Source organism: Narcine bancroftii, chromosome 2 (assembly GCF_036971445.1).
Source record: "Narcine bancroftii isolate sNarBan1 chromosome 2, sNarBan1.hap1, whole genome shotgun sequence".
Classification (NCBI taxonomy): domain Eukaryota; kingdom Metazoa; phylum Chordata; class Chondrichthyes; order Torpediniformes; family Narcinidae; genus Narcine; species Narcine bancroftii.
The window spans coordinates 142,986,206-143,012,781 of record NC_091470.1 but is presented as its reverse complement, the minus strand read 5'-3'; the positions used below and the strand labels follow the sequence as shown (position 1 = coordinate 143,012,781).

At 38.8% G+C, this 26,576-nt stretch overlaps 1 protein-coding gene across 2 annotated transcripts in view; it reads left to right on the top strand.

The window, feature by feature from the left end:
- ptpn11b (protein tyrosine phosphatase non-receptor type 11b) overlaps positions 1 to 26,576 on the top strand; it is a 115,366-nt gene that overhangs the window by 70,648 nt on the left and 18,142 nt on the right. For both annotated transcript variants that reach the window (XM_069918350.1, XM_069918351.1), the window contains exons 5-11: positions 616 to 732; positions 4,666 to 4,779; positions 5,933 to 6,029; positions 6,484 to 6,563; positions 8,172 to 8,315; positions 13,407 to 13,538; positions 14,071 to 14,225. In XM_069918350.1, the coding sequence (XP_069774451.1) occupies positions 616 to 732; positions 4,666 to 4,779; positions 5,933 to 6,029; positions 6,484 to 6,563; positions 8,172 to 8,315; positions 13,407 to 13,538; positions 14,071 to 14,225 (839 nt within the window). The remainder of the gene's footprint in view (positions 1 to 615; positions 733 to 4,665; positions 4,780 to 5,932; positions 6,030 to 6,483; positions 6,564 to 8,171; positions 8,316 to 13,406; positions 13,539 to 14,070; positions 14,226 to 26,576) is intronic.

The following is a 26,576-nucleotide window of genomic DNA, read 5'->3' as shown; positions in this document are numbered from 1 at the left end:
AAAAATTATTACGTGACCTTTTATACTCAAAAATTCTAATAATTTGTGAACAATTCCATTGATGTGCAGTACAATTTTTTCTCCCAATTCCTACAAGAGAGCATAATATTTGGTGTGGAAAATGAAAAATTCACAAGGTTGGGGTTGATTTGACATTCGAACATGATTTTGTCCAATACATGAAGATTTTTTCCCTTTCACCGTCTTGAAAGTTCTTAAAGCTCAGCAGAGAATCAGCGTATTTACCGTTTGAAATGGGAATGCCCTGCTTCCTAAATCAGGCAGTTAACAAATACAGAAGAAGGATATTGCTTTGAGAACATGATCATCAAAAGGTTAGTAGTTCTGTGCTATTGTTCTACCTCGGGTGGTTATTCAAACTGGAAGTATCAACAAAATTAAATATCAGACAAAGTAGAATGGATGTCATTTGCTCATATGATATCACTCTGTCTATAGAATTTCACCCCTCCCTTTATCCAGCCAAGAAATGCTACAGTATTATGTTTATGCTAAAATCTCAAACTGGAAAAATGCTGCGCTCCAATTCACTCTGGAAATAGATATTATAAACTTCTTTACATTTTAATCAGTCTGGTTTATGTTTTCATACAGGCTGGGAAGTATGATGTTGGTGGAGGTGAAAGATTTGACACACTTACAGATCTAGTGGAACACTACAAAAAAAACCCCATGGTAGAAGTTTCTGGAATTGTTGTTCACCTTAAGCAGGTACTATAATAGTGAGAAGTGTAGTCATATATTTCTAAATAATTTTGTACAGAGACAGAAAATCTGGCAAACATCCCATTATTTGTAGAGGCAGCAACACTTTGGTGATTAACACTACAAACTTTGTGTTTGCACCTTTTGGCACAGAATCAGAATAATGCTGTATACAAAAGAAGGCCATTGCTCCATCTTGCCTGTCCAAGCTCTCAGCTGAACTCTTCAACTAGACTCACTTTCCCTGCTCCTTCACCATAATCCTGCAAATATCTTGCCTTTAGCTATTTATCAAATGTTTCCCTTTTCGAATGCATTATTCAATCTGCTTCCTCTTGCTCTCATTCGGTGCATTCCAGGTGACAACGTATATGTATATTTTTTTAAAAGTGCTCATTTTGTCTCTGGCTCAGTTGACAATCCTGTTTCTTTCATAAAACCCCTCAAGCCTCTTCTAAGCTTTATATCTATTTGTCAATGAAAACAGTTTCTCCTTCTTCACTATCAAAGTAATTTTCAATTCCTAAAACTTTCAGGAAATCTCTTAACTTCACTGTTCCAAGAAAACAATTCCCATAATTGAAAATCCTCATCTTTGCAACTGTTTCATTAAATTTCTTTCGCATTCTTTCTAAGATTTTGCTAAACTACATACTGTAATAAGTGATGGAACCTGTAATTGATTCTAGGAGGATATAGGTTATAGGTTATGGTCAGTTAGGGGGTAATGGTCATGCGGTGTCAAGAGACTTGGGGAACTTTCCTGGGGAAGTAGGGGATCTAATGGATATCCGGATCCAGAAACAGGAGGTTGTGAGTAAATTGTTGGGACTGAGAGCTGATAAATCCCCAGGGCCTGATGGGCTGCATCCCAGGGTGCTTAAAGAAGTTGCTATGGAAATTGTGGAAGCACTGGTTGACATTTTCCAAAGTTCCATAGATTCGGGGAGGTCCCTGAGGATTGGAGAGTGGCTGATGTGGTGCCGATTTTTAAGAAGGGAGGGAGGGAGAAAACGGGAAATTATAGACCGGTCAGCCTGACGTCGGTGGTGGGGAAGATATTGGAGTCTATCATAAAAGGAGTAATAGCAGAACACTTAGGCAGAAATAATAGTATAAGGGCTAGTCAGCATGGATTCCTTAAGGGTAAGTCATGCTTGACTAACCTTCTGGAATTTTTCGAGGATGTGACAAAGAGGGTGGACATGGGAGAGCCTGTGGATGTGGTGTATTTGGACTTCCAGAAGGCCTTTGATAAAGTATCGCACGGGAGACTAGTGGGCAAGATCAGGGAGCATGGTATTGGAGGTAAGGTGCTGGCATGGATAGGAAATTGGTTAAGAAATAGGAAACAAAGGGTTGGGGTAAGCGGCTCTTTTTCAGGATGGCAGGATGTGACGAGTGGAGTGCCGCAGGGATCGGTATTGGGTCCTCAGTTGTTTGTAATTTATGTAAATAATTTGGATGAGGGGATTATTAATAACTTGAGCAAATTTGCAGATGACACGAAACTGGGTGGTGGTGTGGGGTGAAAGGAGGATGTCAGGAAAATGCAGAGGGACTTGGACAGGTTGGGGGAGTGGGCTGCTGAATGGAAGATGTCGTTCAATGTAAGCAAATGTGAGGTTATCCATTTTGGGGGCAATAATAGGAAAGCTGAGTATTATTTAAATGGAGACAAGCTAGGGAGTGGGGAGGAGCAAATGGATCTTGGAGTACTTGTTCACCGGTCACTGAACACTAGTATGCAGGTTCAGAAAGCTGTGAAGAAGGCTAATAGCATGTTGGCTTTCATAAAGAGGGGATCGGAGTATAGGAACAGAGGCGCCATTCTGCAGTTGTTCAGGGCCCTGGTGAGACCCCACCTGGAGTATTGCGTCCAGTTCTGGTCTCCAATTTTGAGGAAGGACATACTAGCTATAGAGGGTGTGCAGCGCAGATTTACAAGGTTAGTTCCAGGGATGGCGGGGTTGACATATGCTGAAAGGCTAGAAAAACTGGACTTGTATCCGATGGAGTTTAGAAGGATGAGGGGGGACATGATTGAGGTATACAAAATTATCAGGGGGATAGACAGGGTGAAGTCGGATTACTTGTTCCCAATGATGGGGGAGACGAGGACTAGAGGGCATAGTTTAAGAATACAGGCTAGGCCCTTTAGGACGGAGATGAGAAAGCATTTTTATACCCAGAGAAGTGTGAGTCTGTGGAATGCTCTGCCACAGAGGGTGGTAGAGGCAGATTCGCTGATTATGTTCAAAAGAGAGATAAGACTCTAGTGGGCAAAGGAGTTAAGGGTTATGGGGATAAGGCTGGAAAGGGGTACTGATGGTAGTGATCAGCCATGATCTGTAAAATGGCGGTGCTGGCTTGACGGGCCGAAGGGCCTTCTCCAGCTCCTATTGTCTATTGTCTATCTACTTTTTAACCAGTGTTTGATAAAAGTTTAGAATAATATCCTACCTTTTGTTATTTACTCTTTTATCAATGCATTTAAGCACCAAATAAGCTGCTTTAATAACCTCCTTGACTTGTCCTGCCCTGCTCAAAGATTTGAGTACATACTCAAGATTTAAAAAAATTCTTATATCACTGCACATTGTAGAAGGAACCCACGTCAATCCATCGTCTAGGCCAGTGTGCAGGATAAAACTTCCTCTACTTTCCCCACATTGCCAGCAAATCCGCCTAGATTCTACCCTTTGTCTATGCACAAGCGACAATTTATAGTGGTCAGTTAACCTACCTGCCGCATATCTTTGGTACCTGGGAGAAAACCAGAACCATGTGCTCACCTGGAGAACATGCAAACTCCACAGAGAGAGCATCAGAGGTCAGGAATGAAATTGGATCATTGGAGCTGTGAAGCTACAGCTCTAGCTGTGCTACCTGTGAATGTACCGCGAGGGAAACAATTGTACAATTAAATTTGCCTTTATTCCTTCCCGCTAACAAGGTGAATTCTTTTGAAATTAAAATACAATTAGATCATTGTATCTTGTTTTTCTGCGCTATTTATCTTAAAAGTGAAGGGAAGAAAGTTTAGGGGAGATATCAGAGGCAAGTTTTTTTTTCTCCACAGAGTTGCACATGGCCAGGTTGGTGGTGGAGGCTTCCGCATGGCTGAAAGAAAAATAGAGAGTTATGGGGTAGTTTTTGAGTAGAAATATATAGGTCAGTGGAACATTGACGGCTGAAGAGCCTGTACTGTAGTGTTCTCTGTTCTCTTTTCTTTGTGAATCCCGTGCATCTATCTCCCTCACTGAGGGATTAGAGTCCCAGGACGTGAACAGGGATGTTCACCATCCCACCATGTTTAGTTGTTCCCAGTATTCCTGCAAGGCATGATAGAGTTTGAGATCAGTTTCAGCATTACTCAAAGAAAATCTCCTGAACACATATTTACCAGGTAAGGGGGTTGCATCTCTCACTTCTACCTGCTCAACACCATTCATCCACAATTAACTCCCACCCCCAAAAGCAACCTCAAAATATGTTCCTGTCTCTCCGACACTGGTCTGCTGACCAAACAACCCCCCCCACCCCTCCACCAACCCTTCCTCCCACCTTCACAGATCACCGACAGTCAGTACTCTTCCTGACCTCTTTGTCCAACCCGCTTTCTGAATCATGGCCTGAATCTTCTATCAATTGCATGCCCTTCCTTGTTAGGATGCCTGGTGTGATATGTACTGACCAATCCCTCATTCTGATCCCTGACTCTCTCCATCCACACATCCTCAGCCTCTCAGTCCCAAATCTCTACAGAAAATCTAATTAGATTAACATTGATTTTATTCAGAATCAGTGCATGCACAACTTGAATTTCTCCCTCAGACTTGACTGTCGTCTTTCATCTGGCATTTGTGCTCGATAATGACTTTTCAATTAAATCAGCTGAAAAAGAATATGATTTTAATAGAGCTTTTTTCTTTACAGCCATTTAATGCCACAAGAATAAATGCTGCAAATATAGAGAATCGGGTGAAGGAACTCAATAAAACAGCAGATAACACAGAAAAGGCCAAACAAGGTTTCTGGGAAGAGTTTGAGGTGAATGTCTCTGTATTTTTGTAAATAGTATGAAGTCACACATATCAACTGCCTGGTGTAAATCATAGCTTGAGCAGCCAATAGGTGACACCCAATCTTGTAGGTACCGACATTTGTCTCCTTAGCCTCATTCAATCCATGACTTGTGTTTATTTCTGTCCTGTCATTTGATGCTTCTTCTTTACTGAGTAAGTTACTTCAGCTGCTATACATTCAAAATAAAATAAAACAGAAAATGTTGAAAAAAACAGCAGATTAAGTAACAGCTTTGGGAGTAAAACAAGCATTTGAGATAGATGAAGACACAGGGGAATGAAGATGGAATCTGAAGCTAAACAAACCCACTCCACCCTGTATGACTTGACTTCCTCCACCTGACCCCTTTGTTTTTCTTGGCTCTTTTTATGTTACCTGCCAATGTTCTGCCTCAGTTTGTCATGCTTAACTTCTATCAGGATCACCTGATGCAACTCCTGCCCCATCTCTCCCATCCTGTCCCCTTCTACTACATTTCACCAGTCAAAAGCTTTGGCTTGAAACACTGACCATTCTGTTTCTCCCACTGATTCTGCTCGACCCACTGAGTTTTTCCAGCAGAGTTGGTTTAGTTTGAGGTTGATGACCTTGCATCACCACACGTTGATTGTTTGTCACCAGCTCTTTAACCTGACAATGAGGTAATGTGCCCTTTATCTGTCTCCAAAACTTAACCTGTTTAGGCACAACGGTAAGGTAGAAGTGATTTGGCTGTGATCTGCGCTACTGAAAGCCAATGAAAAAGGGTTTGAAATGAGCTACTTGGCAGATTAAATGAAAGACACAGAAAAAACTATTTTAACTGGCCATAACAACTGCTTGAATACTGTTGGTATATCTTGTTTTGCATACACCTGAAATAACTTAACCATCTCCTTTGGGAGATCAAAGCAAGGGAAAAATATTAATTATTTAGCCGTCACAAAATTAAGTGCGAAAATGTCTACAGGAATATATGATTGTAAATAAAGGATTATTGACATGCTTTGTAGCAAAAAGTAAATGAAGTTCTGAAAATATAATGACTGTTTTTGTAATGGATTCTTATAAATGGCTGCCCAGCTGACTGAAAGTTAATCAGGCATATGATATACATTTCATCATTTTTCCTTAACAGCTTCTTCAGCAGCAAGAATACAAACTGTTGTACAGCAGAAAGGAGGGCCAGCGAATAGAAAACAAAAACAAAAACAGATACAAAAACATTTTGCCATGTAAGTAAAGATTACCTCCCTGCTTCTATCAGTATTGTCCTGCTCTCACTCCATTGGAAGGCAAGTGCAAAGATTTATTTGCGATTAAAAATGAGCTTGTTCATCAAAGCTGCATCATACTGTTAAAAAATATTGAGCTTATATTTAGCATTGATTATCACTGATTTGATTTATGTTTTTACAAATGTCAATTAAATATAAAAATTGAATTAATGTTTCCAAACTTCATCACTTCCTGTCAGAACTAATTGTAACAAAATGTTCCACAGAGCACAGTTTGCAGTGAGCTGGCATGCATTGCACTTATCACACCATGTGTTTCATCAACATCCAACGTATCTGTACTCATTATAACGCATTGTTCTTCTTGGAACACTGTTTTGCCATCATAGATAAGTAATTTTTAAAAAAAAAGAACATCCTGATTATGATCATCATTGCCTTTTGATTGCAGTTGATAATACCAGAGTTAGGCTAAAAGAAGTCGATGAAAGTGTAATAGGATCTGATTATATCAATGCTAATCATATCACAGTAAGTATTTATTCATTTTCAAGGTGACTTGAAAATTCTTTATTTTGGTGAAATGTAACCAGGATTGGCTTGTTATTCAAAAATACTGCTTTCTTGAATCAAGAAAGCATGCAGAGGTGGCAAAGTGGGAGCTGGGAGGTTGTTGGCAACTTTGACTTCTGGACAAATCAATGCTGTAGCATGGATGTGATAGAAACATTCCCTTTGCAATTTCCCAACAGAATTAGGAAATTGAAGTCAGACAAGCAGAGCAGAAGAGGGCATGGTGACTGAAGTCTGCCACCAGCTACAGCCATAGCTTAGGAAAAGTTGTCAGTGCTATCAGGACCATTGTGACCATGATTAAGCTTCACTCTTTTCAAACTGGTTATTTTTTCCAATAAGGGTAGTCTATTCAATTGTTTAGTCTTGCCCAGTGGACGAAATATGGCTTTGTGATTATTGTAAACTTCTCCACGGCGCTGGAGCACGTTGCTTCATGGGATCTGCATGTTGGCTCTGTCCTATACCAGGGTTGAAGAGGATTCAGTTCTCTCAGAATGACCGTGGTGAAAAACTGTAGTGGAAATCCTTTATGCCAGCCACTTGTGGAGACTCCAGAATATATTTTTATGTATTTGTACTTTTTTTTTCAAGAAATTAGCATCACTAATTAGGTCTGCATTGATTTCCCATCCCTGATTACCTCTCCACTGAATTGTTCTCTATCCTTTTTCAGACAACTTTGGTGTGGTTATGTGATGGGTTAAGGATGACAGATTTCATCCTCCAAAGAAGGGAACTGGATGACATTATCTGTCTTTAACGATAATCTGGTAGCTTTGTGTCATAATTTTCAAGAGTAGCTTTTTTTTAAAGTTTGAAGTTGTAAACTAAATTTAAATTCTGCAGATATTGCAAGGCAATTAAAACTCATTGCTGGATTTTATTGATTTAACTCCTCCATCACTGAAGTAATCCTATGTGAATGATGCTCTAATGTTTTATATTTGTGAGAAAATAAATGAGTTGTGAGTTTTATCAAAGGCTTCTGTATCCACAATATTGCAGAGTATGTTTACCTATCAAATGTTGGAGGAACTCAGTGGGTCAGGCAGTATCCATGGAAGAAAATGAATAGAACATAGAACATTACATCACAGAAACAGGCTCTTTCACCCATCTAGTCTGTGCTAAACTATTTTTTGTGCCTAGTTAAGACCATAAAACATAGGAATAGAAATAGCCCATTGAATCTGATTTACCATTTAATCACAAACTGATCCATTTTCCCACTCAGCCTCACTGCCCGACCTTATCCCCATAATCTTTGATGTCCTAGTCTCATTGACGTGGATCCAGACCATAGCTCTCCATTCACCTCCAATCATGTACCAATCCAATCTTCTCTTAAATGTCAAAACAACCCCTGCATCCAACACCTCTGCTGGCAACTCATTCCACCTTCTCGAGAAAAGAGTGGGATGCTCAGTAGCTCTCAATCCTGAACCAAGGTTTTGACCCAAAACGTCAACTGTTCACTTTTTAACTTGTGTTCAACTTGAGTAAAAGAAAATGAAATGCCATACATTGGAACAATGTTTTACCTTTGTCTGCATAAACCTGAAGAATGGAAAGAATGGAGATGACTGTAAAAACTACATTGCAACACAAGGCTGTCTTCAGGAAACCATTAATGATTTTTGGAAAATGATTTATCAGGAAGATGCCCATGTGGTTGTCATGACAACCAAAGAAGTAGAAAGAGGAAAGGTGAGTGACTTCTTGTGCATGGATAAAATATTTATTATTTCTGTTCTATCAAAAAGAATGTATAAATTTAGGAATTTCTGTAAGTATTCTTCAATGAAAAGTCAAGCTGTCTATGCAATAACCTCCGAAATGAACAGTTTATCGGGACTCTTTTTGTCATTATACTTAGACCACAAGTGAGAAATGCTTTCAGCCTTGGCTTTGATGTCCTCCAGAACTAAGCAGCCTGCTGCCCATCTCTGCCATGAGCAATCAAACAATGGAGGAGCTCAGTGGATCAAGCAGCATCAGTGGGAGAAAAAGAATAGTCAGTGTTTGAGGCAAAACTCTTCATCTGCACAGTGTGAAATAGTCCAGGGTGGGAGAGATGAGAAAGGGGCCCCCACAGAGGATTGGGCAACCAGGTGGAAATGAAATATGAGGGACAGAGGCAGATGCTAGAGAAAGAGAGAGAGAGAGAGAGACAAGAAAACAAAAGGGGTCATGTGAGGAAGACAAGTCACACAGGGTGGAGGGGATGATTAGAGACAGTGGTTTCAGGCCTGGAATCTGTAAGTAGAGAAGGTGAAAATAGTGGTGTAAAGAAAGACCAGGTGGGACCGAAGGGAATTGGGGGGAGGGGGGGTGCAGGGCAAGGGCTAGAGGAGAGAGCATAGAAGAATCTTGTTAGAAAATGAGAGTGGAGTGAGATATAGCCAAAAAATGAGGAGGGAGATGAGAATACCTAGGGGGTTTGGAAGGAAAGAGGACAAAAAAGGGAGGGAAATGGGAAAGACCAGAAGAGGTACAGAAGAAGAGAGGGGTCTCGTTACCTGAAATTAGAAAATTTCTTGAGTTCATGCCATTTGGTTGTTGACTGCCCTGCTGGAATATGATGAGTTCTTCCTCTGTCCCTCATTCTGACACTGGAGAAAGCTCAGGGCTGACATGTGGTGTGGAAATGGGAAAGGAGTTGAAATGGCATGCAACCAGGAGATTGGATAGTCATTGTGGACAGAGTAAATGCTCTACCAAATAGTCCACAACTGTTTCGGTGTCACTGATGTAGAGGATACTACATGGGGTTGATTGAATGCAGTAGATGAGGTGAGAGTAGGAGCTTGCCTTCTCTTCATCAGTGACACCAAACATAGACTTGAGGTCTTTTCACAGAGCATCTACGCTCTGTCCACCATGGCCATCCCAAGTTTGCAGTTGCATGCTATTTTAAATCCCATTCCCTCACTGACCTATCTGTCCTGGGTCTCACTGCTGCCAGAGTGAGGCCCAACGTAAACTCGAGAAACAACTTCATATTCCACCTGAGCAGTCTTCGTTCCTTGGGTACAAGCCCTCTCTCTCTCTCTTCATCTACTTGTCTTCTGCTCTTCCCTTCCCCCCTCCCACATCTTTTGCATTACCCTCTTCTTTGGTCCTAATCCCATCCACACACTAGATTCTTTTGGGGTTTCTCCCCTTTGCCCCACTCCCCAACCCCCTCACTTTAGACCACCATTCTCTACAGCAGATTAATAACCAACTTGTGTATTACTCCTGCGGTAAATTGAATTAAATTTTGAGGCAGAACACATGTTGGTACTGCAGTAAGTTGCATTTAGCAGCACCAACCCGAGATGACTTTCTAGAAGAATTTAGTAGGTCAAACGGCATTCATGGGTGGAAATGACCACTCAGAGATTAAGTGTTGATAAGGAGCTCCAATACGAAACATTGACATTTCTGTCTGACATGCTGAGATTCTCCAGAAATTTTTTAATTGCTCAAGATTCCAGCATTTGCAGCTTCTGTGTTTCTCCGAATTTCTATGGTTTTATCTTGAGGACTGGTGTTGGAACATCACCCAGCAACTAGGGTATTGTGTGCAGTTCTGGGCACAAAGCTATTGGAAAGATATCATTCAGCCTGAAGGGGTACAGAAAAGATTCACAAGGATTTGACCAGGACAGGAGGGTTTGAGTTGAAAGGAAAGACTAGATAGGCAATGGCTTTTTCTATGGAGTGGAGTAGGCTTGGGGTGTGACCTTTTAGAGGTGTGTAAAATCATGAGTGTAGAAAAAGTGCTTGGTTACAGTCTTTTTGCCAGGATAGTTTCCTAAAACTAGAAGGCATAAATAGTCTGAAGAGGGCGCACAAAATCAGTGAACCGGTGCGGACTTGAAAGGCCAACATGGCCTGTTTCCGCTCCATAAATGGTTATATGGTTACATGGCAAGGGTAGGATTAAAAAGGGTAGTGGAAGATCTGAGGAATGTGCTCCCAGAGCAAGTGGTGAAAGCAGGTCCAATTCTTTCTTTGGCTTGGCTTCGCGGACGAAGATTTATGGAGGGGGTAAAAGTCCACGTCAGCTGCAGGCTCGTTTGTGGCTGACAAGTCCGATGCGGGACAGGCAGACACGGTTGCAGCGGCTGCAGGGGAAAATTGGTTGGTTGGGGTTGGGTGTTGGGTTTTTCCTCCTTTGCCTTTTGTCAGTGAGGTGGGCTCTGCGGTCTTCTTCAAAGGAGGTTGCTGCCCACCAAACTGTGAGGTGCCAAGATGCACGGTTTGAGGCGATATCAGCCCACTGGCGGTGGTCAATGTGGCAGGCACCAAGAGCTTTCTTTAGGCAGTCCTTGTACCTTTTCTTTGGTGCACCTCTGTCACGGTGGCCAGTGGAGAGCTCGCCATATAACACGATCTTGGGAAGGCGATGGTCCTCCATTCTGGAGACGTGACCCACCCAGCGCAGTTGGATCTTCAGCAGCGTGGACTCGATGCTGTCGACCTCTGCCATCTCGAGTACTTCGACGTTAGGGATGAAAGCGCTCCAATGGATGTTGAGGATGGAGCGGAGACAACGCTGGTGGAAGCGTTCTAGGAGCCGTAGGTGATGCCGGTAGAGGACCCATGATTCGGAGCCGAACAGGAGCGTGGGTATGACAACGGCTCTGTATACGCTTATCTTTGTGAAGTTTTTCAGTTGGTTGTTTTTCCAGACTCTTTTGTGTAGTCTTCCAAAGGCGCTATTTGCCTTGGCGAGTCTGTTGTCTATCTCATTGTCGATCCTTGCATCTGATGAAATGGTGCAGCCGAGATAGGTAAACTGGTTGACCGTTTTGAGTTTTGTGTGCCCGATGGAGATGTGGGGGGGTTGGTAGTCATGGTGGGGAGCTGGCTGATGGAGGACCTCAGTTTTCTTCAGGCTGACTTCCAGGCCAAACATTTTGGCAGTTTCCGCAAAGCAGGACGTCAAGCGCTGAAGAGCTGGCTCTGAATGGGCAACTAAAGCGACAACATTTTAAAATGATTAGAATTGTTTAAAAGGATATGAGGAAAATGTATGAAGTTCAGGAAGACAACTTGGTCGGTATGAATGAGTCAGGCCAAAGGGCATACGACTTGAATGACTCAAGAACCTCATTATCCTTCTGAATCAAAATCCTTGTTTTTCTCATCATTATTACTCTGCTCTCTGAGTGACCTCATTCTAATTTCCTCAAAGCTTGGGTAGTAGTTCAAGATTTATGTTTGGAATTCTTCTTCTTACTTCAGAAATCTTGTGCCAGTTTCTTTTTTTCATGTGTCTGGACCATGGCAAAAGGTGGTCCTCTCATTTTCAAATTCTTTTTCATGTGTGGAATGATAAATAAGCCCTGACGTCACATGGCCTTCAGTACCGTCCTCACTTGAATACCCTGCCCCTACATTATTGTAGGCCTTCGGTACTGGCCTTTGGTACATGGTCTTTGGTACCGTCCTCACTTGAATACCCCGCCCCTACATTATTGTAGGCCTTCGGTACTGGCCTTCGGTACCGTCCTCACTTGAATACCCCGCCCCTACATTATTGTAGGCCTTCGGTACTGGCCTTTGGTACCGTCCTCACTTGAATACCCTGCCCCTACATTATTATAGGCCTTCGGTACTGGCCTTCGGTACCGTCCTCACTTGAATACCCCGCTCCTACATTATTGCATCACGATGAAATTGTCCACCCCCTATGAACTCTATTCTCACCCATAAAGGTAAGCAGTCTAGTTGAAGACACATTACTTCGATACTTTTATTCATTCTTTTTATGGCCATCTTAAGCAACATTTCTCATTAGCTAGCTAGTATCCAGGAGTCACATGATGGAGTAGTGGCCGGTAGGAGAATACCAGCCCTCTCCAGAAAAGAAGGAAAAAAGTAAAGAAAAAGCAAAGCCCCAGACACACAAATCACAACAAATAAAAAATAAAGGTGTGGAGGAAATGGCTCCAAAGAAAGAAAAGCCAAAAACAACGGGAAGAAAAGAAGAAGGAAAGACGCCAGAAGAGAAAGGTGAAGCCCTTACCTGTACGAAGAAGCAGGGACCCACTGTGGAAAGAGGAGCCACTCCCTGAGGTCAGCTAGATAATATCCTAAGTACTCCAACATATACGAGATCACTGATATTTAATTTTCCAGGCTAATGACTGTCATTTTTCAAATGCCAGGCATGTGTTCTGTCAAATGTTGCCAGCAGCCTAGATGGCAGACTCCTGAGAAAGATGCCCCTCCTTTTAAAAACATGAAATATTTGATTTCCCCTCTCTCCATATCACATTAGGCCTTTCTCCATGGTGGGAGAGTTTGACACCCCTGTCCCAAGCTCAACTATTTTATTTTGTTTTTATAAACTCGCACTGTTGTAAAAGAACGTTTGGCATTTTAGGGCACAGGAATAGCTGTTTAAATGTGATACTATGCCTGCTATACTGCATTCTCAACACAAAGACTAATACATAACAGGAGTTCAGACCAATTATTTTAATGAGAGTACCATAAAACCCTTGTGTTCATTTTGACATGGTCCTGACAATAGATCCTTTTTACATCTGACTGGCCATTTCTGTACCCCTTTACAAAATTCTCCTTGCAGTTTTAAAATAAATTGCATTCTTCGATGAAATCATTGCACAGCATATCACCAAGCAAAAATATTTTGCATGCGTAGCAATATGCCCAAAGTTCTTTAGAAAGAGATTTTCCTGCTATTGTATTTGAGTTAACTTGTGTATTATAAATATTTTTGTTGAATTTTCATGATGAGAATTGCACTGTTATTTGCCATCGTCTGCTTTTTTTTTACAGAATAAATGTGTTCGCTACTGGCCAAGTTCACAGACATCAAATGTGTATGGCACGATTTCAGTGCAGAATCTTGGAGAACGCATGGCACAAGATTACATTGTACGAGACCTGGAGGTTACACGAACAGACCGGGTAACTATGCACTTGATTGGAATTTCATCAACAGCATCATTTAGTTGAATTTTTTAAAGAGTCATTCGATGCAGCTGCATTTACAGGGGTGATCTCGGCAGATGCAGTGACAATTTTTCAAAAGAATAATGTTGAGTGACTGCTGTCATTTTGGATGTTTTCAATTTCAATGTGATTAGTAAGCCGGTGATTCTCAATTTTTCCTTCCAATCATATACCAAATCAAGTCAAATTCATCATCTGATTGCATAAGTACAACCTGACAAAGCCAGCATTTTTCGGTCCTTGGTGCAAAACATGCAGACACCCAACCAGACATAACACACATACAGACAAATAATACATAAGCAGGGGTTAGCATGTGACATTATTAAACTAAGATAAACCACGTTATTTTGATTGCAGTTGTATATTTTGGTTAGCTACATTTTACTCTGCAGCTCAGCTCAAAATCTGGATTTTTCTATTGATGGATTTTGATTGCAAAATAAACCAGTAAATTAAAATATGTTTATGGTTTTATTTCACACAGAATGAATTGCCTCGGCACATATGGCAGTATCAGTATCTCAGCTGGCCTGACCATGGAGTTCCCAATGAACCAGGAGGAGTATTGAGTTTCCTGGACCAAGTAAACAGAACGCAACTAAGTATTCCAGATACTGGCCCCATTATAGTACACTGCAGGTACCTAGATAATGTGCTAATTGGTCTTTGGATCACTGTATACTGATCACCATGATGTATAGCTTAAAACAGCAGGAACTGTAAGGATAATGGGGACTTCAGTATTTTGATTGAAACTAGAGCTATGAGCTGTATTGCAAGAACAAAGTGAACTGGATGTTAGTAAGCTGCTTAAAATTTAATAGCAGGCTCAAGGCTTCAACTGCCACTGAATTATAAAAACTTTTCCTTTGCATATTTCATCAAAGCATCTCAAGGAACAGGAAGTGGGTAAAAATCTGAAGAGATATCTATCATGTACAGTATGAGGATCAGTCTTTAATGGAACAATTCTGAGCAAAGTAGGACAATTGATCAGGAGTGAGGGGTTGTCCACTGAGTTGTTAGATGGAGAGCATCACAGAGTCAGATCCCTTCAGTGAAGGGGCAAGAATGGGGCTAGCTGCTGAGTCAGGAACTCAGAATCACAATTTATTGTTATGAACATGTCACAAAATTTATTGTCGTGAGGTAGAATCACAGTGCAAACATTTATATAAACTACCTTACAAAATATATAAAAATAGTGCTAGAAAAATCCAATGTAAGGCAATATCTGTGGTTCATTGTTCATTCAAGTATCCATTGGCAGAGGGAAAGAAGCTGTCCTTGTGTCACTGAGTCTTCAGCCTCCTGTACTTTTTTCCCAATGATAGCAGAGTGAGGAGGCATGGCCTGGGTGGTGGGGGTCCTTGAGGATAGAGGGTGCTTTTTTAAAACACTGCCTCTTGTAGATGTCCTCAAAGGAGTGAAGACTGGTTGATAATGCAGGCTGAGTTAATAACCCTCTGAAGTTTTTTCCTCTCCTGAGTGTTGGTGTCTCCATACCAAACAGAGATGCAACCAGCCAGAATGCTCTCCACGGTCCAGCTGTTTAACTTTTTGAGAGTCTTTGGTGACATAACGAATCTCCTCAAGCTCCTCAAAGTATAGCTGCTGGTTAGTCGCCTTCATGATTGCATCAACATGGGAGAGTCACGTATGAATAATGTGGATTTCACAAAGTTTAAGAAAGAATCACCATTTAAATGGCAAACACAAGCAATCCGATACTTAGGTATTGGACTAGATAATAATCTAGGCCATCTATACAAATTAAATTATCAGCCATTAATGAAGAAATTACAAGATGACTTAGAACATTGGAAAGATTTACGACTAACACTGATAGGAAGGGTAAATTGCATTAAAATGAATATCGTCCCGAGGAGTCACGTGATGGAGTACTGGCCGGACGGTGAACTCCAGCCCTCTCCAGAAAAGTCGGGAAAAACAAAGGAAAACACAAAGGCACAGAAATAAAAGTTACAGAAAAGTGAGTATAAAGGTGGAAAGAAGATGGCGACAAAAAAAGAAAAATCGAAAGCAACGGTAAGAAGAGAGGAAGAGAAGACAAAGGAGGAAAAAGGTGAAGGCCTTACCTGTCCGAAGAGGCCCGCTGCGGAGAGAGAAACCCGCTCCCCAAGGTCGGTAAATAATGGACTACAAAAATGGCTCGCAGAGCCGAGTAAAAGTGCGCAACCGCGCATGAAAAAAAACACACCGACGGGAGGGGGGACCAGCTGGGGAGTCGATCTCCACAGCCGGCAACGACAGCTGCAGAACACCTGCAGCAAGAAGAGACCACAGAAGACAATAGAAACAAGAAAGAAGAGAAGGAAAGGGTACCAAAGAAACAACAGATGGCCAACCCAGAGGAAGAAGAAGAGGAAGAGGAAGAGTACAGTGAAATAGAAGAAGAAAAGAAAGGCAAGATAAAGGATATACTTTCTCTTATTAAAGGATACATGGAGTCATTTAAAGAATGGCAAACACAGGAATTTAAGGATTTAAGAAAAAGAATAAACAACACAGAAGAGAAAATGAATAAAATAGAGATGACCTTAACAGAAATGGGAAAGAAAATGGACAAAATGGAAGAGCGGGCAGTAGCAGCAGAAATGGAGGTAGAAGACTTAAAAAAGAAATTGGAGGAATCTAATAAAAAAACTAAAGAGACACAAGAACTACTAGCTCAAAAAATAGATACAATGGAAAATTATAACAGAAGAAATAACATAAAGATAGTGGGCCTTAAGGAAGATGAAGAAGGCAAGAATATGAGGGAGTTTATAAAAGAGTGGATCCCTAAGACCCTAGGATGTCCAGAACTACAGCAAGAAATGGAAATAGAAAGGGCACATAGAGTATTGGCCTCTATACCACAACCACAACAAAAACCAAGATCTATTGTAGTAAAATTCCTAAGATATACTACAAGAGAAAAGGTACTGGAGAAGACAATGGAAAAAGTAAGAGAGGGCAACAAACCACTGGAATATAAAGGGCAAAAAATCTTCATTTATCCAGATATAAGTTTTGAACTCCTAAAGAAGAGAAAAGAGTTCAATACAGCAAAGGCGATTTTATGGAAGAAAGGGTATAAATTTATACTAAAGCATTCAGCGGTATTGAAAATATTTATTCCAGGACAACAAAACAGAATATTCTCGGATCCAGAAGAAGCACGAAAATTTGCAGAACAATTACAAAAATAGACTGAGGGAGGAAGACGGGTAATGAGAGTAAAAATGATCACGATTGATATGTATGTGGGTAAAGACAAAAATAGACTGAGGGATGAAGACGGGTAATGAGAGTAAAAATGATCACGATTGATATGTATGCGGGTAAAGTATAAGAGTGAATAGAGACAATGTGCATACGTGAATGTATCTGTACTTAGAGGAAAATATAGATAATATAGACAAGAATTAATAAGGGAAGGTAATGGAATAGAGAGAATAAGGAGGGAATTAAAAGAGTGACCTTTGTGACATATGAAAAGTGAAATCTTTTCTGGGGGGGGGGGGGTGGGGGGAAATAGCGGTCACTGCAAAATCAGTTGATGCTTGCGAGTGGATTCGCAAATCCAAATGGAGAGGGGAGATGTGGTTGTCCGACAAGGGATAAAGGACAACTCAGGAGGGGAAGGGGAGATTGGGGATAAATAAGATAGAAATAGGAGAATAAGGAAAATGTTGGATGTTGTAGGAATGTTGTCTTATAAAGAGTTGAAAATAAGAAAACAGAAATGGAAAAGGAGGAAAGGTAATGGTGGAAAAACGGAAAGAGAAGATAAACAAAATATAAAAGGGCTACGCTGAACTATATGACTTTAAATATTAATGGAATACATAACCAAATTAAAAGGAAGAAACTACTAAATTTAAATGAATAAATGTATTCCATTAGAAAAAATAACATATAGGTTAAGAAATAATATTGAAATATTCGAACAAGTATGGGAGCCTTACATTAAATACAATAGCGAAAACCTACCGGGGACAAACATTACCTAAGTTGATGGAAGGAGAAGGAAAGAAAAGAATGGACTCAGTAGAATTTCTGGTGTAATTTTGTTGAATGACAACATTGTCTGACTGGCTTAATGCAACCTAGATTGTATACCTAAAATGGATGAGAGGTGGGGGTGGAGGGTGGCTTGGGAGGAGGGAGGTGGGGGGGAGAAAAAGTCACTGTATATGTGTGAAAAAGAAATAGTGTATATCATGGCTAATGTGATTTATGGTGTGAAAAATAAAAAAATTTTTAAAAAAAAAAGAATATTGTCCCAAGGATACAATACCTATTTCAATCGTTACCAATTCCCTTAACAGAGAAATTCTTCAATGAGCTAAAGAAAGTAATAAGGAAATTCTTATGGGAAGGGGGGAAACCAAGGATAGCGCTAGATAAATTAACAGAATGGTACAAACAAGGGGGCTTACAGCTACCATACTTTAAGAATTATTATAGAGCAGCACAATTAAGATATCTATCAGATTTTTATTAAACAAGGGAAGAACCAGATTGGACCAGATTAGAGCTAGATAAAATAGGGGAGAAGGTACCAGAACATATATTATATAAGTGGGATGAAAAGCTGGTGCAACATAGGAGTTCATCAGTACTGCACCATCTGCTCAACATTTGGAAGAAGATTCATGTAGAAAGGAATAAAACAAATTACCAACTACCAAAATTAATATTGACGCAAAATCAACTAATCCCTTTCATAATAGATAACCTTTCCTTTAGAGAATGGGAGAGAAAAGGGATCAAAAGAATAGAAAAATTTTTTTTGGGAAATAATTTATTATCTTTTGAACAAATAAAGTACAAATATGGTATAACTCATGATACAATGTTTGCATACCACCAACTGAAAACCTACTTGAAGAACAAATTGGGAAGTAGGCTGAGGTTACCAGAAGGAAGCAGTTTTGAATATGTGATTACAGACACAATGAGAATGAAAAGATTTATAACAAACATGTACATCAAGCTGCAAGAGAAAGAGAATGATGAAATAAACTATAAACCCAAACAAAAGTGGGAACAAGATCTAAACAAAGATAAAAAATGAAAAATGGGAAAAGCTATATGCTCCGGAACTACGAGAAATACAATAAACATGAGGTTACGCATGATACAATATAATTGGTTACACAGGCTATACACCACGCCCCAAAAGTTAAATAAATGGGACCCAACAGTATCAGATAGATGTTTTGCATGTGAGAAAGTGGAAAAGTTTTGGGAAGATCGAAATCAGGTATTAAATAAAATCACGAAAAGCCACTACCAAAAAATCCAGAGATCTTTCTTCTAAGTAATATAAGAAGTAAAGAACTAGGCCTCAAACTGGATGAAGCACAAAAAAAGATTTATTATGATAGCCTTAGCTGTAGCAAAAAAATGTATAATGTGAACCTGGAAATCAGAAGAGAGCCTGAGAGTACAGCAATAGTACATAGAAATGAACAGATGTATTCCATTGGAAAAAAATAACATATAATTTAAGAAATAACGTCACAGTAGTCGAACAAATTTGGGAACCGTACATGGAACACAACAGAGAGGGCCTACTGCAGACCTCCACCCCCTAAAATGACAGAATGAGAAGAAGACGAAATGAACTGTCCCAGTGTGAAAAAGTAGATGACACAATTTTCTTGTTTATTTTCATTGTGTGATGACATTGTTTAATGGGTTTATTGTATATGTTGAACGTTTAGTGGGTAGGGAGGGGGTGGGAAGGAGGGAGGGAAGGAAGGGAGGGGGGAAAAAGGGGAGAAAATGACACTGTGTATATTCAAGAGGGAAATGCTTGTGTGTATTTTGGTTAATATGGTAAATAGTGTGAAAAAAAATTTTTTAATTTAAAAAACATGGGAGAGTCATGTGATGGAGTAGTGGCCGGTTGGGTTGAACCAGCCCTCTCCAGAAAAAAAGTTTCGAAAAGACAAGGCTCAACGAATACAAAACTCAAGAAATAGAAGATAAAGTTACAGAGAAGAACAAGAAGATGGCATCCAAGAAAGAGAAAATAAGAACAACAGGAATAAAAAGCACTGGAAAAGAAGGAAGGAGGCCTTACCTTCACGAAGGAGCAGGGAGCTGCAGTGGTGAAGAGCAGCCAATCTCCGAGGTTGGTGAGTGCCCTGCGAAGTCACGACTGGTGGACTCCAAAAATGGCTCTTGGAGCCAAAAGTGCGCAACTGTGCAATCAAAAGAAAAAGTGAACACCGGTGGGAGGGGGGCTCGACCGAGGAGCGGGCAGGTACAACACGAACAGCTGAGGGACGCTCAGCATCAGTGCACTCAGCTGGAGGATAAAAACAAATGAGAGGAAAGGAGCGAGGAGCCGGATGAAGAAGAACGACAGCGGGGTGACAGTCAACAAGAGAATCAACAGCAGAAGGCCAGACAGACAGACAGCCTACGAAAGGAAGACCAACAGCAAAAGGCCCAACAGGAGAAGGCCAGAAAAAGACATGGAAGTAATTTATCAGGGAAAACAGAAGAGACACAGATACAAAGAGAAGAAGAAGACACAAGCACAAGTACAGACACAGCAGAAGAGGAAAAAGAAGACTAAGATCTTCACAGGGAAATAGAAGGTAAAACAGGTGGACAGAATATAGATAAAGCCTTTTTTGAAGAACAAATGATATCATTAAAAGAATGGTTAACATTAGAATTTAGTGCAATTAAAAGAAAAATAAAAAGAACAGAAGATAAAATGCAAAGTTTAGAACTGGTCATCACAGAAATAGGGAAAAGAGTAGAAAACGTGGAGGAGCTGTAGAAATGGAAGTAAATGATTTAAGAGAAAAATTAGAAGAAAGTGACAAAAAAAATTAGTCACAAGAGTTGTTATCTCAGAAAATTGATATTTTGGAAAACTATAGTAGGCGAATCAACATAAAAATAGTGGGCCTGAAGGAGGGTGAAGAAGGCACAGACATGAAGGAATTTATAAAAGGGTGGATCCCAAAGATCCTGGGAACGACAGATTTACATGCAGAACACTAGCTCCGAAACCACAGATGCATCAAAAACCAAGATCCATCCTAGTAAAATTTTTAAGATATACAACAAGAGAAAATATACTGGAGAGGGCAAGGAACAAAGTTAGAGAAGATAATAAGCTGTTGGAATATAAGGGACAAAAAATTTTTTTTACCCATACATAAATTTTGAACTCTTAAAGAGGAAGGAATTTAATACAGTGAAATCGATTTTATGGAAAAAAGGTTATAAATTTATGTTAAGACATCCAGCCTTACTTAAAATATTTATCCCTGGGGAGCAAAACAGACTGTTCTTGGATCCGGAGGAAGCAGAAGAATTTGCAGAGTATTTGAAGGACAGAAGAAGAGATGTAACAAGAAAGAAGAAACTATATATAAAGATATAAAAATAATGTATATGTAAAGAACTAAAGATGGAAAAGAGAAGGGAAGGAAGGAAGAAGGGGGGGATAAAAGAGAGAGCTTTGTTATATGTATATAAAAAGAAAAGTGTTTGCTGGGTGGGGGGAGAGAATAACCTTCACTGCGAAATCTTGACGCTTGCGAGCAAAATCACAAACCAAATTGAAAGGGAAGTTATGGTTACCTGGCAAGGGTTAAGGGTCAACTCAGAGAAGGGGGGTGCATTTGGGGTTAAGGTGTTATTAGGTGTGGGAATTGTTGGAGTATTTTATGTTTTAAATGTGTTGTCATACTTTGAGTTTAAAAAGGTAAAACTAAAAGATAAAAGATAAAATGGAGGTGGCGAGAAGGCGGAAAAGAGAAGTAAACAAGATATAATATGGCCACGTTGAACTATATGACTATGAACATTAATGGAATACATAACCAAATTAAAAGGAAGAGGCTACTAAATTTACTGAAAAAAGAAAAAATAGATAAAGCATTTGTGCAGGAAGCGCATCTAACTGAAGTGGAACATAATAAATTAAAGAGAAACTGGGTAGGGCACGTAGAAGCAACATCATATAATTCAAAAGCTAGAGGTGTAGCCATATTAGTTAACAAAAATGTATAAATTAAGATAGTGGAGGAAATAATAGATCCAGCAGGGAGGTATGTAATGATAAAGTGTCAGATGTACTCAAAATTTGGAATTTGCTCAATATATAAGCACCTAATGAGGAGGATCAAAAGTTTATGCAGGATATTTTTTGAAGATTGCAGACACACAAGGAAATATGTTGATAGGAGGGGATATTAACCTTGATTTGGACCCAAAATTGGATAAAACTGGACAAAAGACAAGCAAAAAGAATAAAGTAATCCAATTTATGGTTAAATCAATACAGGAAATGAAACTTATGGATATATGAAGGAGACAGCATCCAAAAGAGAAGAAATATTCATATTATTCAAGTAGGCATAACACATACTCAAGGATTGATATGTTTTTGTTGTTGGCACATATTCAAGGGAGAGTTAGGAAAACTGCGTATAAAGCTAGACTACTTTCAGATCATTCACCCCTTTTATTAGCAATAGAACTGGAGGACATCCCACCAAGAACATATAGATGGAGGTTAAACTCCATGCTACTTAAAAGGCAGGAATTGAGAGTTTATTGAACACCAAATTAAAACATATTTTAGGACGCAATGAAAAATTGCAATAGAGGACAGATAATAAGTTATGTAATCAACCAGATTGATGAGACACAAAACTTACCAGATTCATGTAAAACAGCAATAATTACAGTGATACTAAAACAAGGGAAAGATCCACTCTCACCAGCGTCATATAGACCAATATCTCTGCTAAACACAGATTATAAGATAATAGCTAAACTATTAGCAAACAGATTAGCAGAACAGGTACCGAAAATGGTAAATTTAGACCAAACAGGATTTATCAAAAAAAGACGCACAACAGACAATATTTGTAAATTTATTAACTTAATTCATGCAGTAGAAGGAAATAAAGCACCGGCAGTAGCAGTTGCTTTAGACGCAGAGAAGGCCTTCGACAGAGTAGAATGGAATTACTTGTTCAAAGTATTGCAAAAATTCAGTTTACCGGAGAAGTATATTAATTGGATTAAAGCATTATATAAGGGACCGTTAGCGAAAGTGACAGTAAATGGACATGTATCAAAGCAATTTAACTTAAGCAGGTCAACGCGGCAGGGATGCCCACTATCACCATTATTGTTTGCGCTAGCTATAGAACCACTAGCAGAATCGATAAGAATAGATAATAATATAAAAGGAATAAAAATAAAAGACAGGGAATATAAAATCAGTCTGTTTGCGGATGATGTGATAGTGTACTTAACAGAACCAGAACTATCAATAAAAGAACTATATAAGAAATTGAAGGAATATGGAGAAGTGTCGGGATACAAGATAAACGTAAATAAAAGTGAAGCAATGCCTATGAATAACACGGATTTCTCAAAACTTAAGGAGGAATCCCCATTCAGATGGCAAACGCAGGCAATAAGATACCTAGGTGTGCAAATAAACAAAAATCTAGGCCAATTATATAAACTCAATTACAATCCACTAATGAAAAAATTACAGGACGATTTAGAGCATTGGAAAGAGCTACCACTAACACTGATAGGAAGGATAAACTGTATTAAAATGAACATTTTTCCAAGGATACTATACTTATTTCAGGCATTGCCAATACAACTGACAGAAAAATTCTTCAAAGAGTTAAAGAAAATAATAAGGAGATTTTTATGGAGAGGGGGGAAACCGAGGATAGCACTAGATAAATTAACAGAATGGTATAAACAAGGAGGCTTACAATTGCCAAACTTCAAAAATTATTATAGAGCCGCACAATTAAGGTACCTATCAGATTTTTATCAAACAAGGGAAAAACCAGACTGGACGAGACTAGAATTAGATAAAATAGGGGAAAAGATACCTGAACACATATTATATAAATGGGACGAAAAATTGGTACAACATAGAACTTCTCCAGTATTACACCATCTCCTCAATATATGGAAGAAGATTCATGTAGAAAGAAATAAAATAAATTACCAAATACCAAAACTAATATTGACGCAAAATAAGCTACTCCCTTTTACAATAGACAACCTTGCCTTTAGAAAATGGGAAAAAAAAGGGATTAAAAGAATAGAAAATTGTTTTTCAGGAAGTAGATTCTTATCCTTTGAACAAATGAGAGATAAGTACAATATAACTGGAGATACAGCGCTGGCATATTACCAACTGAGATCCTACTTGAAAGATAAATTAGGAAGCAACTTGAGTTTACCAGAGGGAAGTAACCTTGAATATGTGATTACAGATACAATGTTAATCAAAAGATTTATAAAAAATATGTATATTAAACTGCAAGAAAAGGAGAATGAGGAGACAAATGGTAAAACTAAACAAAAATGGGAACAAGATTTAAATATAAAGATAAAAAAGGAAACATGGGAGAAGTTATGCTCTGGAACGATGAGAAATACAATAAATACGAGGCTGCATATGATACAATATAATTGGTTACACAGACTATACATTACACCGCAAAAGTTAAATAAATGGGACCCAACAGTATCTGATAGATGTTTTCGATGTAAAAAAGAAAGGGGAACAACAATTCATGCAATCTGGACATGTGAGAGAGTAGAAAAATTTTGGGATGATCTCAATCAGATATTAAATAAAATAACAGAAAACAATATACCAAAGAATCCAGAGATCTTTCTCCTAAGTAACATAAAAAATAAAGAATTTGGAATTGACTTGGAAGATGCACAAAAAAGATTTGTCAAGATAGCCCTAGCCGTAGCAAAAAAATGTATTATGTCAACCTGGAAATTGGAAGATAATTTGAAAATACAACAATGGTATATAGAAATGAATAAATGTATTCCATTAGAAAAAATAACATATAGTTTAAGAAATAATATTGAAATATTCGAACAAGTATGGGAGCCTTACATTAAATACAATAGCGAAAACCTACCGGGAACAAACATTACCTAAGTTGATGGAAGGAGAAGAAAAGAAAAGAATGGACTCAGTAGAATTTCTGGTGTATTTTTGTTGAATGACAACATTGTCTAACTGAATTAATGCAACCTAGATTGTATACCTAAAATGGATGAGAGGGGGGGGTGGGGGGGTGGCTTGGGAGGAGGGAGGGGGGAGGGAGAAAAAGTCACTGTAAATGTGTGGAAAAGAAAAAGTGTATATCATGGCTATTGTGATTTATGGTGTGAAAAAAAAGTTTAAAAAAAAAGGAAAAAGGACAAACAAATCACATATAACCCAACAGAGATTAAAGAAAACTTTAAAGGAATTTTATGAACAATTATACCAAACTTAGAATGAGGGGAAATATGATAAAATAGAAGAGTTTTTAGCTAAAATTAAACTGCCGAAATTGCAAGAAGAGGAACAAAACAAACTGATAAAACCATTTGAAATAGAGGAAGTACAGGATATATTAAAAAAGCTGCCAAACAATAAAACACCAGGAGAGGATGGATTTCCAATAGAAGTTTATAAAACATTTAAAGAGTTATTATTTCCTCCTCTCCTGGAAGTAATGAATCAGGTAGAAGAAACATAAAACTTGCCAGACTCGTAAGACAGCAATAATTACAGTAATACCAAAGAAGGGGAAGGATCCATTAACACCAGCATCATATAGATCAATATCTCTACTTAACTCAGATTATAAGATAATAGCAAAATTATTAGCATACAGATTGGCCAACTGTGTACCAAAAATAGTTAAACAAGATCAAACTGGATTTATTAAGAAAAGATGAACAGCGGATAATGTCTGTAAACTTATTAATCTAATTCATGCAGCTCAGGAATTAAGAAACCAATGGTGGCTGTTGCCTTAGACAGGGTAGAGTGGAAGTACTTATTTAAGGTATTACAGAAGTTCAATCTGCCAGAAAAATATATTAATTGGATTAAAGCATTATATAATGGACCATTGGTAAATGTAGTAGTAAATGGATATGTATCGAACCAATTCAAATTAAGTAGATTAACTAGGCAGGGATGTACATTAACCCCCACATTGTCCGCCTTAGCAATAGAACCGTTGACGAGCTGATAAGAATAGAAAACAAAATAAAAGGGATAAAAATAAAGGAGAAGTATAAAATCAGTTTATTTGCAGATGACATCATAGTATACCTAACAGAACCAGAGATATCAATAAAAGAATTACATAAGAAATTGAAGGAATATGGAGAAATATCGGGGTACAAGGTCAACGCAGATAAAAGTGAAGTGATGCCAATGAGAAATGCGGATTATACAGAATTTTAAAAAGAATCACCATTTAAATGGCAAACACAATCCAATACCTAGGTATTAGGTTAGATAATAATTTAAGCCATTTGTACAAATTAAATTATCAGCCACTAATAAAGAAATTGCAGGAAGACTTAGAACATTGGAAAGAATTATCGCTAACGTTGATAGGGAAGGTAAATTGCATTAAAATGAGTCTTCCCAAGGATACAATACTTATTTCAAACATTACCAATTCCCTTAACAGAGAAATTCTTTGATGAACGAAAGAGAATAATAAGGAAATTCTTGTGGAAAGGGGGGAAACCAAGGGTAGCGTTAGATAAATTAACAGAGAGGTATAACCGGGCTGGTTTTCAGTTACCAAACTTCAGAAATTATTGTAGAGCCGCACAATTAAGGTATTTATCAGATTTTTACCAGACAAGAGAAAAACCAGACTGGACTAAGATAGAACTAGATAAAATAGGGGAGAAGGTACCGGAACATATACTTTATAAGTAGGATGAAAAGCTGGTGCAATATAAAAGCTCACCAGTATTGCATCATTTACTTAATATGTGGAAAAAGATCCACTTAGAAAGGAAAAAAATGAATTACCAAATACCAAAATTGTGATTGACACAAAACCCACTAATCCTTTTTACAATAGATAACCTTTCCTTTAGAGAAAAGGAATCAAAAGAATAGAAAATTGTTTTTTG